Source organism: Aplidium turbinatum, chromosome 15, assembly GCF_918807975.1.
Source record: "Aplidium turbinatum chromosome 15, kaAplTurb1.1, whole genome shotgun sequence".
NCBI lineage: Eukaryota > Metazoa > Chordata > Ascidiacea > Aplousobranchia > Polyclinidae > Aplidium > Aplidium turbinatum.
The window spans coordinates 17323921-17339051 of record NC_137486.1 but is presented as its reverse complement, the minus strand read 5'-3'; the positions used below and the strand labels follow the sequence as shown (position 1 = coordinate 17339051).

Sequence of the window (15131 nt, the reverse complement as noted above, 5' to 3'; positions counted from 1 at the left end):
TATTACAAGATAAAGATAGTAGCCTACTTGTTTTGGATTTGTAGCCAATTGATTCGGGTAGATGTATGATTGTGCTTTCCAACGATGGCAAAATTGTTCAAATCCGAGCAGAAATGAGAAAACTACAGCAAGTTAAGTTGAAGCACTATTTACCGATCACTGCAAACAGGGGGTGGCGTATACTGAATAAGAATCGATTCGCCTTTACAATGCATTGAAAAAAAGCTTCGCTGGGCGGTTAAGTTTGAACGACGATTGCTCGTTTGGTAGATGAGGTATAAACCTGAAACTTTTCTGGTACATAAAGCAAGACATACTCTTTCAATTTGTAAAAGATTAATGATTTTGTTGTAAAAATTAAATTGCTGAGAATTGTTACAAGTTGGTGAAGTTTAAGTTATTACAAGATAAATCTGGTGCTTAATTTGTGCTTGTGCTTAATTGATTCGGGTATATATATAATTTTACTTTCCAACGAAGGCAAAATTGTTAAAATCCGAGCAGAAATGAGAAAACTACAGCAAGTTTAGTTGAAGCACTATTTACCGATCACAGCAAACAGGGGGTGGCGTATAATGAATAAGGATCGATTCGCCTTTACAATGCATTGAAAAAAAGCTTCACTGGGCGGTTAAGTTTGAACGACGATTGCTCGTTTGGTAGATGAGATATAAACCTGAAACTTTTCAGGTGAATAAAGCAAGACATACTCTTTCCAGTTGCAAAAGATTAATGATTTTATTGTAAAAATTAAATTGCTGAGAATTGGTACAAGTTGGTGAAGTTTAAGTTATTACAAGATAAAGATAGTACTTGTTTTGGATTTGTAGCCAAATGATTCGGGTAGATGTATGATTGTGCTTTCCAACGATGGCAAAATTGTTCAAATCCGAGCAGAAATGAGAAAACTACAGCAAGTTAAGTTGAAGCACTATTTACCGATCACTGCAAACAGGGGGTGGCGTATACTGAATAAGAATCGATTCGCCTTTACAATGCATTGAAAAAAAGCTTCGCTGGGCGGTTAAGTTTGAACGACGATTGCTCGTTTGGTAGATAAGGTATAAACCTGAAACTTTTCTGGTGAATAAAGCAAGACATACTCTTTCAATTTGTAAAAGATTAATGATTTTCTTGTGTAAATTAAATTGCTGAGAATTGTTACAAGTTGGTGAAGTTTAAGTTATCACAAGATAAATCTGGTGCTTAATTTGTGCTTGCATTTAATTGATTCGGGTATATATATAATTTTACTTTCCAACGAAGGCAAAATTGTTCAAATCTGAGCAGAAATGAGAAAACTACAGCAAGTTTAGTTGAAGCACTATTTACCGATCACTGCAAACAGGGGGTGGCGTATATTGAATAAGGATCGATTCGCCTTTACAACGCATTGAAAAAAAGCTTCGCTGGGCGGTTAAGTTTGAACGACGATTGCTCGTTTGGTAGATGAGATATAAACCTGAAACTTTTCAGGTGAATAAAGCAAGACATACTCTTTCCATTTGCAAAAGATTAATGATTTTATTGTAAAAATTAAATTGCTGAGAATCGGTACAAATTGGTGAAGTTTAAGTTATTACAAGATAAAGTTAGTACTTGTTCTGGATTCGTAGCCAATTGATTCGTTTAGATGTATGATCTTCCTTTCCAACGATGGCAAAATTGTTAACATCCGAGCAGAAATGAGAAAACTACAGCAAGTCTAGTTGAAGCACTATTTACCGATCACAGCAAACAGGGGGTGGCGTATACTGAATAAGGATCGATTCGCCTTTACAATGCATTGAAAAAAAGCTTTGCTGGGCGGTTAAGTTTGAACGACGATTGCTCGTTTGGTAGATGAGATATAAACCTGAAACTTTTCAGGTGAATAAAGCAAGACATACTCTTTCCATTTCCAAAATATTGATGATTTTGTTGTAAAAATTAAATTGCTGAGAATTGGTACAAGTTGGTGAAGTTTAAGTTATCACAAGATAAAGTTAGTACTTACTTTGTGCTTGTGTTTAATTGATTCGGGTAGATATACAGTATAATTGTACTTTCCAACGATGGAAAAATTGTTCAAATCCGAGCAGAAACGAGAAAACTACAGCAAGTTTAGTTGAAGCACTATTTACCGATCACTGCAAACAGGGGGTGGCGTATACTGAATAAGGATCGATTCGCCTTTACAATGCATTGAAAAAAAGCTTTGCTGGGCGGTTAAGTTTGAACGACGATTGCTCGTTTGGTAGATAAGATATGAACCTGAAACTTATTAGGTAAATAAAGCAAGACATACTCTTTCAATTTGTAAAAGATTAATAATTTTATTGTAAAAATTAAATTGCTGAGAATCGGTACAAATTGGTGAAGTTTAAGTTATTACAAGATAAAGATAGTAGCCTACTTGTTTTGGATTTGTAGCCAATTGATTCGGGTAGATGTATGATCGTGCTTTCCAACGATGGCAAAATTGTCAAAATCCGAGCAGAAACGAGAAAACTACAGCAAGTTTAGTGGAAGCACTATTTACCGATCACAGCAAACAGGGGGTGGCTTATACTGAATAAGGATCGATTCGCCTTTACAATGCATTGGAAAAAAGTGTCGCCCAGCGGCTACGTTTGAACGACGATTGCCCGTTTTGCAGATAAGATAGTGAAACTTTCCAGGTGCATAAAGCAAGACATACTCTTTGCAGTTGCGTTAGATTGGTACTTTTATTGTAAAAATTAAAATGCGAGCTGAACTTAGATAGCTACAACACATTTAGTTGCAAACGTTTCATATTTTTATTTTTAAAGTTTAATTGGGTAAATTTTTAGCTGAATTGATGCAATTTGGTAAATTTTATGTCATTCTAGGTAGTTATATTCAACACTCGACGTTGGTTTAATGTTTTTATTGTAAAAACACAATAAAATTGTTAAAAAATCCATATCCATTCCGCTTTATCACCTTCATTCCGCCGCTTTTCAGCATCCTTTTTTTCACCCCTTATGTAGTAGTTGCGTCCGTTTTGTGACGTCATGTTGACTAGGGTGGCGGATTCTATACTTGCACCCAGTTTCATCACCCTCTGCTCAGTCTGCTGCTTAAATTATTCTTATTGATTTTGAATTTCACAATGCAGAGTTGCCAAATCAACCAATAATCCAAATGAACTTAAACGTCATGCCAACTGTAAATCTGACTAGAAATATTTTCGGTGTGATTGGCTCAATACTCTATATCGGGGCTCAGGGGTCACCAAATGGCGGCCCGCGGGCCGTATGCGCCCGCCACGCTGTATCACTACGGCCCGCGGAAGGCATCAGCATACAAGTATAACCAAAAATACTTTTCTTGAGGAGTTAAAGAGCACGAAGGCAAAAAATACTTTCCGGGAAGCGTATTTTCGCTTTGCATACGATTCCACAATAGATTCTACTGATCGACCAATCAGATTATAGTTCTAGGTGGGGGTTGCTTAAAGTTATTCCAATGCGATGTCCAGCCACACTGTCCCAGTGGTTGATTAAAACGTCTGTTTTCGAATTTCTAAATTGTCTGTGAACAAAGGGTTGCTTATTTTAACTTTGCAAATGTCATTTAAACACTAGTGTGCGTTTCACCCATTTCACCGTTATTGTGTTTCACGAGCAGTGTTCTCTTTATGCAAGTTTTTGTTGGCAAAATAGATTGGTGTGCCAATTCAATTTATAATAAATTGGCAAAATATTATATATAAATTTAAAGACTTTTTCTGATTGTATTATGAAAATATTTAGCTTAGTAGGCTAGACCTACTGCAATTTTTTTTTTTTAATATGGAACGCTTTACGATTTTGCGTGTCATCCTTGCGCAGGGGCCATTAGTGATGCAAGCCGCGCCGCGCCGCGCCGCGTACGCGGCCGCTTTTGACTTTTTCGCCGCGTGCCGCGCCGCGCCGCGTGGAAGGTTGAAATGACAAAGCCGCGCCGCGCCGCTTGCCGCGTAAACTTTCAAGAAATTAATTTTTCGTAAACGTAAACTTTCAAGAAATTAAACTTTCGTAAACGTAAACTTTCAACTTTTCAAGAATCAGCTATGAAACTTCAAATTTAAATTGGAAACACGGATCAGTTATTTTTCCCTTCGGAAACCCTAAGATGGAAAGCTATGCAAATGCAAATTGCAAATGGCTTGCAGTTGACAGGGTTTTAGGGCTTGCTTGTCAGGGAAGCTGTACGAATGTTTTTGGTTAGTAGCCTAGCTGATAAGCTCAGTTACCAGGCTATAGGCCTAGCGCAACTACCGCATTATTTACTATATCAGTTAGCCCAGTGAGTTCAGGCTATAAGTTTTACTCTTGTGTGTGTAGTTCATATAGCCACTGGCATTATAATTGCATTATTGCTTACAAAAAGTGTTCAAAAGTCCTGATACTGGATCCAGGAACATTCTATTTGTCTTAGTTTGTATTATGTCTTAGAACTTAGATGCATTGCTGATAAGAGAATATGATCTGGTTAGCCTGGCCAATTAGTGCACAACTGTATTGGTACTAGGTTACCAGTTATATGCCATGGATGCTTTTTCCTACAATTGACTTTCTAAACAATAACTCGTTAAAATATTTTTTTTTAATTTTGTAATTTGCGGTGTGCGGTGCGGTGCAGTGTCAAAGTTCCAGATAAATTGCGGTGTGCGGTGCGGTGCGCGGATAGATGAGTCAGTTGCGGTGCGGTGTGCGGATAAAAATTTTGGGTTCGCTGCATCTCTAGGGGCCATGCTAATCTTCTCTGTATCGTTCCAATTTTAGTATATGTAGGCCACTGCCGAAGCAAGTACTGCAAAATGTTGTTAATCAACAAATTCTTGCCACGCTGATAAGCACCACAAGCAGGCCCGTAGTTGCCGGGGGGGCTTGGGGGGGCAATGCCCCCCCCCCAAGCTCAAAGCTTTTAGTTATTTCCTTGTAGAAACATAAGCATTTTAAAACGTTTGTCTGACAATCTGCTGCGTTTGGGACGCATAATGTCCTTTCCAAGCGAAAACATGCGTTCCACAGCCGCGCTGGATGGTATTGGTGTGTTGTATTTCAAAAACATGCCTTGAAAACGTTTACTCTGAAAGGTATCACTATTCTAAGCGTGCTGTGATGGTTTAACATATATAGCCTAAATCTTTTAGTGAGGTCCACTGCACCAACATCGCTCTTTTCAGGGGCACAGAGCTCTTGAAATAAAGTATCTTCAACCTCCGTGATGACATTCGTTAATTTTTCGCTTTCTCTCTCTGATCTCTCGTGCTCTTTGTTTCAAAGTTCTAAAAACCCACATGTTCAATTGCTTAAAATTTTTATTTTTTGTCCTGAAAACACCAGGAATGGCATTTTAGAGGATATAAAAGTGCTAAATTTTCTGGGGGGCATGGCCCCAGACCCCCCTAGGAGGCTTGCGCCTTCGGCGCTTGTCCGTTCTTGTCACTTTATGACGTCATATTTAACATCACCATTTACAGCACCCCCATGGCCAAAAGTCACGAGCCGCCACTGGTGCATAGCCTTTTACTTCGCAACAGCTTTTGAGCCCCCCCCCCCCCCAAGCTAAAATGTATAACTACGGGCCTGACCACAAGTGACAGTTGTCTATAATAAAAGAAAGACGGTTTTATGGACTCTCACAAGAAGGATGAAAAACCAACTCATTGCTTCTTTAGAGGGAAGACTGTTCATGAACTACGATAGAATCACGATTTTTCGATGATTTTCACAAGCGTTTGTTTTATGGTGCCTGGTTTCTTTTCCCCTGTTATTGGAGCCTATTTTTCGCTGATATGTTTGCAGGTCACTATTGTTGCCTGTATTGCGATGTGTCAAACATTTCTTTGTTTACTGAAATTGTTAATTGCAAGACATCTTTTGTGAAGCGAAGTGACAATACCACTCTTGCTTGGCGATGAATATTCTGATGAAACCGCTCGCCTCGCTATAAGTGCGCAAAACAAGTGGCCTCGTTTATTAGGCATTGTTAAAAAAGTCAAAAGTGTTGTAAAAGGAGCTTGGCCTGGCAGTAGCGTTGTTCGATTAATTTTGTTGCTGCGGTATTCTAACATAATTATGAACAACATGTAGGCCTACCGCTGGATACTGGGTACGAAATGCGTTCTTTTCTAGCATGAGAGTCAATCTACCTAACATTTTATTAGTGCGGCCCGCCACAGCTCTCCTTAGTGCCAAAGTGGCCCGTATGCAAAAAAGGTTGGTGACCCCTGCTCTATGTAATAAAACCAAAAATATTTTTGCGACTGTTTAATATGTGAAGGAAACAGTTCATTCAATACCCATCAACATTGCCATGAATGAACTTTAGTGGCCATGAAATTGAGTTGTTGAACTGCATTCTTTTGTGAGCTCAAATTGATACTCAAACAGCAAGGTGAATTTTCAAACAAGTAAACTTGTATTATGCTAAAGTGACTTATGCGACATAATTTTTTTTGCATGAATTACAACGCAGTTCAATCATACGCATATGACATGGTATAAAAATAATATTCAGTATCAATATATCGTTTTTTTTCAACAGTCCATGAACCATCGGAAAAAAGAATGAAATACTTTAAAATGTCTTGTTGTATGTGTTGATCGTTTGAATGTTAACATTTAAACAATACAGTCCTTATAAATTTTATGTGAAAGTTTGGGCTACTTTCGTCCCACTGTTTTCATGCAAAAATTGAACTCGATTTTGGCACTTTACATACTAGAGGCTAAAAATTGCAGTAACTTTCCATTCAAAATTATGTAGTGTACTTGTGCTTTAAAATTAACTCTTTTGTTAAAAATTAGAAAAGCAACTGGCACTCGGCAGTCAAAGTGACACAGAGATTCTGTGATCGTAGGTAGGCTGCTTTGGCAATTTTATACAGCAGATTTCGCATAACTATCATTTCAAAGGGATATCAAAAACATTCAGTCTAGAGTTCGAAATCAAAATTGCATTAGCCTCCAGTCATTATTACAGGTTTGCATGTAAGCAAGGCCTGTGTAGCCTATAGCCTACATGTCGCTATGGTTTAATGCAGGGGTCACCAAACTTTTTTCTCAGAGGGCCGGATTGCTGCGAGATTAACAGCTGCGGGCCGGATACAAATTGCGAAACGGTATACAACTATTTAGAATCTTCATTGACTTGAATTGAGCACAATAAATAACAAAGTCAGCGGCGGAATAGCAAAGTTGTGATGAAAATCGAAAGGTTGCTGGAAAAGTTATCCCCTGCTGTGATACACTACAGGGCATCGTGCTCTTGAAAAAACGTTACATTTTTCTAAATTTAGCCTAGGTTGTCCCCATTTGTGGTGGCCTAATGATAAACAGCAACGTCATTATTTTACAAAATGGTTGGTAACTTTTTTCCTGAACAGTTGTAGTGCAGCTGTTACTTCCGCAGCACGTGGCGGGCCGGATGAAATCAGTTCGCGGGCCGGTTCTGGCCCGCGGGCCGTAGTTTGGTGACCCCTGGTTTAATGTGTAAATTTACAAGATAAAAGTTTAACTGGGTCTTGCTCTCAATGTTACCGTTCTCAGGTTAAGAAAGCACAAGCTTGGGTGATAAAAAAAATCGGCTTGATTATGTTGTTGCCCACAGAAGAACAAGTCTGTATTGTCTACGCCAGGGATATCAACACAAGCACTTTTTGAAACAAACTTTTATTACAACACCTTTAGCTCTCAACATTCGAAGAAATCTAGACCAAACATGCAAACGAACAAAAGCATGCAAATAAACCGAAGTAAATTTACATTAATGTTCAATCAAAGGCAAGTATAGTATAGTACAAGTATAGTGCTCCACTTTGACAGGTGATTTTTAACGCCTGATTATGAAAGTTATGTAAAACTTTTAAACTTTTTTTTATGTGGAAATACTAAAGAAAAGGATGAATTTTCATAATAGAAAAAAAAAAATTGAAAAAAATTTTTTTTTTGATGTCTAAACCTCAATTTTCCAAAAATCGGGGCACTGTTGGTCACTCTCCCCTATAGTCTACCGTTTGAAATTGCAAAAATTAATTTTAATGATTAAAGATGATTCCAAAATAATCTTTTGGTACAGCCGATAGAGATTTAAATGTTTTGAAGAAAAGCTTTGAAAAAGTCATGCAATATTTCTCACACCAAACTACAAGCAGTACGAGGTAGGCTCGTAGGCTAAACAAGAACAGTGTTATTGTTATTAGACTGCAATAACCGACTTAGTTAGAGAGCTACAAAGACAATCATGAAAAGCAGCAGTCAACGTTCATGTTTAACACACTAGAAAACTTTACTGCAAGATTCTTACTTGTAAATAATGAAAGGTCTGTGAAAATTTAAAATAAGGAAAAGGTTTGACAAGTGCGAAAAACCTTTACGTCTCTACATTTGAGCCTTGTGGCTTATCAACTGTGAGTAAAGGTCCTAATTCTCATTACACAGCTTTACCATTCTTTAGTCCATTTGTAATCACGTTATACTGCATGCAATTGCTGGCTACAGTAGTTGCCACATTCACACAAAATAATTGTTATTGATTCATATAGTGCATCGTGCTGTATGGTTGGGAAGACAACTAAATACTACACCTGTTCTAATTATTACAATCATGCAATAATGACAATATGTTTGCGTTGTGTGAGGTTTTTCATTTGAAAAGAGCCTTTCGAGACGTTTTTTGCGTGCATCTCCCTGCAATACGGCTTAACTATTTTTTTACAGCATAGCAGCAAAACCGCTTACGGAACGAGAAGTCAATTTACAATGATGAAGCAACAACAAGTTTCATATAAAAAAAACTCAATCATTTTTTTAGTAATATATTTCCACTTACTTTGATTGACAAGACGGGAGACTACGAGTGTGAGCGGTACAGAAAGCTTTTGAAACCTACAGTATATAATCGAGAACGTTCTAATGCACATATAACAATGTTTTGAAAAATAACTGTATAAAAATAAGGGGTTTACTATTTCTACTATAAAAATGCTACTTGTCTTGAAGTGAAATTTCTTATGATGAACAAGATAAATCTTGTAAACTTACCAGTTAATATATTTAATTAAAGTAACCTAGCGAACAACTTTTTGGAAAAAAGTCAACAAGATTTGTCTTTTTAAGAATAAAGCGATAAATCTGGCTGGAAGAAGCTGTGAAGATTCAGGTGTTTTCTATGAACAAACGAAGAAACAGAAGATACACTGAAGAACAACGAAACGTCATGGCATATGAGTACAGGGCACCAAGCCGACTTAACACCAAGCATTCACTTTTTTTCTTTAAACATTTTCACAGAAAATAAATAAAATTGAAATAGAAATATACGGAAAACTTTCAACTCACTGCACTTCTTATCGTAGTACGAGTATGGTGAACACATAGACAAGAAAATAAATGAAATTACTGCAAAAAGTTCAAAGAAACGCAACTTCACACTCATATAATGTTCCAACATAAAAAAAAATCCTCACGGTTGATAAATTATACAAGGTTTTAAAGCTTGTACTTGTACACTTCAAACTTCGGAAAACACAGGAATAGAAAGTCTCAGCTGTTATCAGCTGTGATACCTTAAACGATGTCAGACATACGGAGATTCTAAAGGGAAACATTAGAAAATTTAGAGCACCAAGTAAGATACGCTTTCTACTGCTTTTACAAATGTGTTTCACAAAATCAATATAAGTTTTACATTTCAAAGCGCGCACAAACGTTTAGAACATGTTGTACAATATTGCGTTTGGAAGGATTACTACAATTGAAAAACGGGCTACGATACGTTTATGCTAAATTTATGAAAAAAGCAATTAGAAACACTGGGAACATATTCGAAGCTATGAATTGAAAAACTGAAGCTGTTCAAGTGGAAGAACCTGAAACAGCTGTAATTGCGGTTTCTTCCATTCAACTGTTGCGTAAAATCGTAAAAAAGCTAGAAAAAGGTAAAACATAAACATGGCAAACGCTTTTCACACCTGGGTTTAAACACAGCAGAGGTAAAGTGAAGATAGTGTAAGTTACACAGGCAAGAACACACAGCGTCTGTGGGGCTATCAGCAACAACGGTTAATACATACAAGATAACTATGTTAAAGGACATGCAATGCACATTGCACAAGCAGTGTTTGTTCTTCCCATGCAGTAGATTGTTGGCAGCAGCACCAACATGATCGTTGTTAAGGAGCATGCGCTTGGCAGTCTACTTCCATGATTTTACAGCTGCCGAGATATTAACGCCTGTAAGACTCTCAACCATCTTGGGTAGCTTCGACACAACATCCAGCACTTCGCCAGTAAGCTTGGCAGCTCCAACTTCACCTTTGCCTGATGTGACCATAGTAACTTTTTTCGTGTTGGCCAAAGGAGCCGCAATCTCAGCAGCCACCTTTGGGAGAGTAGCCAGAACCATGTCAACCATAGCAGCCTCTTGATATTGCTTCCAAGCATCGGCTTTCTTTACCATCTGCTCTGCTTCTGCCTTCGCTTTGGCTTCAATAGCAAATGCTTCCGCTTCTCCTTTCACACGAACTGCCTCAGAAGTGGCCTCAGCCTCCAAAATCACCTTGTTCCTCTCCGCTTGAGCAATGGTTTCTAATCTGGAAAGGTAAAAATAACAAAACCGTCAAATAAAAAGCCAAAAAAATATTATGAAAACCAATTTTTTTTTACAAATAGCAACTTTCATATATTAACTGCACAAAAAATGCCACATAAAGTACAAAAAAGTGATATGCAATTTGATCGCTCATTAGTGGTTGACCATCTCACAGTGTATCTTAAGATGAGTACAACCTGTATTTTTCAGCCTCTGCAGGTTTCTTTACTTGAGCCTCCAATTCCTTTTCACGACGAAGAATTTCCTGTTCTTGCACTTGGATTTGTTTCGCTCTTTCTTCCACTTTGATTTGCATCTCTGCCTCCTTGATAGCTTGCTTCGTGATAGCAGCTTGTAACTGGTAAGCTAGCTCGGATTCGGCTTTTTTCGATTCAACCTTTCAAATAAATTAATTCTTAAAAGAGAATCAATCGATTCGTAAGACCGTTACTGTACAACTACTTTAAAAAAAAATTCTTATAGATTCATGTGTGTTGTTTAAAAGTTTTTTAAAGCTTGTGAAATAGTACATACAGTTACTTGAGCGAAAAAAAAAAATACTTGTCCTTGGTATTGAATTTGTACCTATGGAAATTGTCTTATAAAACGTTTTTCAAACATTACCACCAGATATCACAACCAGCTCACCAGACTTTACCTCAATATCATATCCAGCTTTTTTGAGTTCATAATCTCTCTTTGCCTTTGCAATTTCGGTATCATTCTCAAATCGAACTTTTAAGCGCTCTTGATTTGCTATGGCTTCTTTGATACCAGCATCCCGTTTCGACTGAGCTTCTCCAATCCTGGCATCACGATGAACTTGTGCAGTGCGTGTCTTTCCAAGGGCAGCAAGATAACTATTGTAAGAAAAAAATATGTAAAACATCATATCAGATATGAGATCACCATTTTGTATCAATGTTGTAGCATTGTAAATTGAGGCAACAGCAATTCAATGTGTAAATTTGCTCAACGTGATTTGGCTTCATGAGACGTTCTGTTCTGCGTTTCTGGGACGGACGTCGAAAATGATTACATACAATTGTTGCACGTTTTGTACCACTTTACATTTCTGCTCTTTGTTTTAACTGCATATCGTGTTACTGAAGGGTATGTACCGTATGTTTTATGAGAAGAGGTGACTGTAAGTTTGTAATTTATTTAACTTTATATCCATGCAAGAATACAACAATTAAAATGATTATCTAATTCTGATAATTTCTTCTCTCACCCTTCATTGTCAGTAATATCTTTCAAGGTATACGATACTACTGTAATCCCCATTTGAATAAGATCAGAAGATGCAACTTCAAAAACTTGCTTGGCGAATTTCTTTCTGTCTTGATAGATTTCTTCCACAGTCATGTTGCCCATTATGGCTCTTTGATGCCCTAAAGTCAAAACAGGAGTATAATGAAAGCAATACAAGTCGTATCAAAAAATCTACTGCAGAATTCTGTTAATGTTCAAAAACAAAGTTTATAGATAATCAAGCAACATCATTTGATTAATTGAAACTGCAGAGGACGACATTTAGGCACACTGGCACAGCCTCTGAAGTCTGAAGAATGTGAAAGAATGAGCTCTCACTGTGTGACTGGGTTGTTTTGGCACTCTTCTCTGTGGCGCTGGGCAACTTAGATGCCATTCCGAGTAAAGTGCATTTTATTGAGTACATGGTGGTTTGTGACAAGCAGTGATGTACGCGCATACAAAAAATATTGACGCCTTCAGCGTAAATGCAAACGTTCGAAAAACCATACGCCGTATGCGTCAACGTCACTTGTAAAAAAAGTTGGCGGCGTCAGCGCATGCACTACCGTAAACTCATTTTGTTTGCTAGGTGCCAAACATTCACACGGTATCAACCACTCGAAACAAACAAGTTTTATTTTGAATTTCCACAAAAAAACACGAACATCTGAAAGTGTTCATCTGACATTTTGCTGCGTTTTGGTTTCAATATGTCTTTGCCCATTGAAAACATTCTTTCCACTTATTCAAAATTTGGAAAGTTTGATAAAAAAAAATGCAAACAACAGCTAAGACATTAAAAAGTATGCGTTGACGCGATGCGCTAAAAAAAAAACGCAAAAACTTTACGGCGTAGCCTCAAGCCACAACTATACAAAAATGTGGCCGCAAGAGTTAGCGTAAACAAAAAGTCTACACCGCAAGTCTACGGCATAGAATTTGCGGCGCATACGTACATCTCTAGTGACAAGCATGCTATATTTTATTAATAAACAGCTAAGATAATAATTCCATGTAACAGATACCCTAATAAAAATGCATTTTATTTTAAAGCTTAATACATTTTACAATGCTTTCTACATGAAAGTTGGCAATAAAAAAATACAATAAAACCTTTATCTTCATTGAATGACCCAGCTCCATAAAAATATCTGAGGATGATCCATTGATCCTACGTATGCGACTGATAGTGGTTAAATCTGATTGATATGAATCACTAAAGATGTAAGTTATTTTTTGTAAAACATGTTATTATACACCCAGAAATCAGATGAAAAGACATACCACAGTATCACCTAAGAGATAGACAAAAGGCCAAGAACATTTCATTACAAATGGCAGTCTGAAAAAGAATTAGCAGACAACTCTTATGATGTTGCGACACAACAAGTCATTTCACCAAGACATTAGTTGCACATTAAAAATATTACCAGTGCATACCTTCAAGTGTTTCAAGAGCAATGTCATGAATTTGTCTTTCACTTTTTCCAAGAAACTGCATACACGCATTTGCAAGCATGTCTTGATTTTGACCTTGAATTTTGACTTGGGCAATTCCAATGCAAGAGATAGGAACTCCTCTGGATGTATTTACTTCAGTACTATGAATTTGAAGAGTCATTGTGTTCAATGAAATTCGCTGAAGTTGTTGCACAATCGGCCAAACCCATATACGACCACCTGGCACCATAAGGGGACGTGTATGTCCACAACCTGCTACTACCATTGCTTCATTTGGTCCACAGGTCTCAAATCCCATTTTCAAATTTTAGAGCACTTTATTTGAGAAAGTGGCAAGGCTATATAATTTGCAAAAAGTATCACTGTAATTTCAGAAATTGTAAAATTCAATTTATACTTGAATTTATACTAATCTCAACATAACTGGCGGATGCAAGGCTGAGTGGTAACCATCATTATTGGCCATGCCCAGAGATGGGCATGATCTTGATCTTGAAGATCACTTTTTTTTTGGTGATCTTGATCTTGATCTAAGATCACTTTTTTTTGTGTGATCTTGATCTTGAAGAACAATAAGATCAAGATCACTTTAAATTGAAGTTTGCTTACTAGATAGAGGCATTTTTAGAACTCGTACTGTACAAAGCAGTTAGTGGCAACTACTAACATTAAGCCAGTGTTAATATGATATGTGTCCAACAAAAGACGATTTAAAGTCTCCATCTAATCTGGTCAGTGTTGCCATTTCAAAATTGAAAAAGTTTTCTGTGTTGGTCATAATAAAGAAGTCAACTTCCGTGTACTTTATGTTGACGTATAATAAAAAAATGATTTAACTTTGTTCACAATTTCCATGTGTGAATTTTAAAGAAATGTTTGCTTTCATTGACTCAATTTTAGATGATTCAAAAGTCTAGAATGGCGGTGTTAAAAAATCTGGACGCTAGCCGACTTTGGTCATGTAAAGTGGTTTATTGTAGCAAATTAACCAGACCAAGACTTGTTTAAGGTCTGAGTATGCAGCGGTTTGTCTGACCGCAAACCTCTGAACTTAGTATCAAGGTTGCCAGGTGGGTAAATGATGCAATAAACATTGACATAATACAGTGAAAGTTAAAACTACTTCGTAGCCTAACACGAATAAAAGCTCCCACATGAACCAGACAAAAATTTGGTAATAAATGATGCAGTTCAAAGTTTATTTTTATTTATTATAAATAAAAAGTATAAAACTAATTGCAAATTTTGTGACTTTTTCAGTACTACTGTACCTCGGCCTTGGGTATGACGTTGCGGTTCTACGCAAACTACGTCAGCAATCGATAGGCCTAATAGCAACAGTCACTAACTTATTACAATTCTTGGCCAGTGATCGAGTAGTTAAAAATAAAAGTTAACAATACCAACTATAAACCTTTACCCAGGTTACTTATAGTAGGCTAATTATTTTTGCAATATCATTGATTAAAAACTTCATTTTTTTTTCAAGTACACAAAAAGTGATCTTGAAAGTGATCTTGATCTTCAAGATCACAATCTTGATCTTCAAGATCACATAGTTTGGTGATCTTGATCTTCAAGATCACCGATTCTTGGTGATCTTGATCACCAATACTGGTGATCTTGCCCATCTCTGGCCATGCCTGAATAAGGCGTCGGCTACCGTGAGTTTCTACAACAATCGATTGTCCAATGTCCATCGTTCTTATTAAGTTTACAAAATCTTGGTTTATCTCTGTTGAAAGATTTCTAAACATGGATGCCCCGGTGCATCTGACCAGGAAGTCGCCCATTCATTGTTAATATTAACTGAAAAATTGTTGAAG

The 15131-nt window shown here is 37.1% G+C and overlaps 1 protein-coding gene and 1 pseudogene across 1 annotated transcript; both read right to left on the bottom strand.

Annotated features, from left to right (window-relative positions):
* Positions 1 to 4706: 4706 nt before the first annotated feature.
* Positions 4707 to 4793, bottom strand: LOC145784930 (U6 spliceosomal RNA; annotated as a pseudogene).
* Positions 4794 to 7657: 2864 nt separating this feature from the next.
* LOC145784292 (flotillin-1-like) lies at positions 7658 to 14803 on the bottom strand. The gene is made up of 5 exons (XM_082596083.1): positions 13285 to 14803; positions 11822 to 11981; positions 11246 to 11447; positions 10785 to 10984; positions 7658 to 10588 (listed from the first exon to the last, which is right to left on the bottom strand). The coding sequence occupies exons 1-5, from the start codon at positions 13601 to 13603 to the stop codon at positions 10192 to 10194; spliced, it is 1278 nt and encodes a 425-aa protein (XP_082452209.1). The 5' UTR covers positions 13604 to 14803; the 3' UTR covers positions 7658 to 10191.
* Positions 14804 to 15131: the final 328 nt, after the last annotated feature.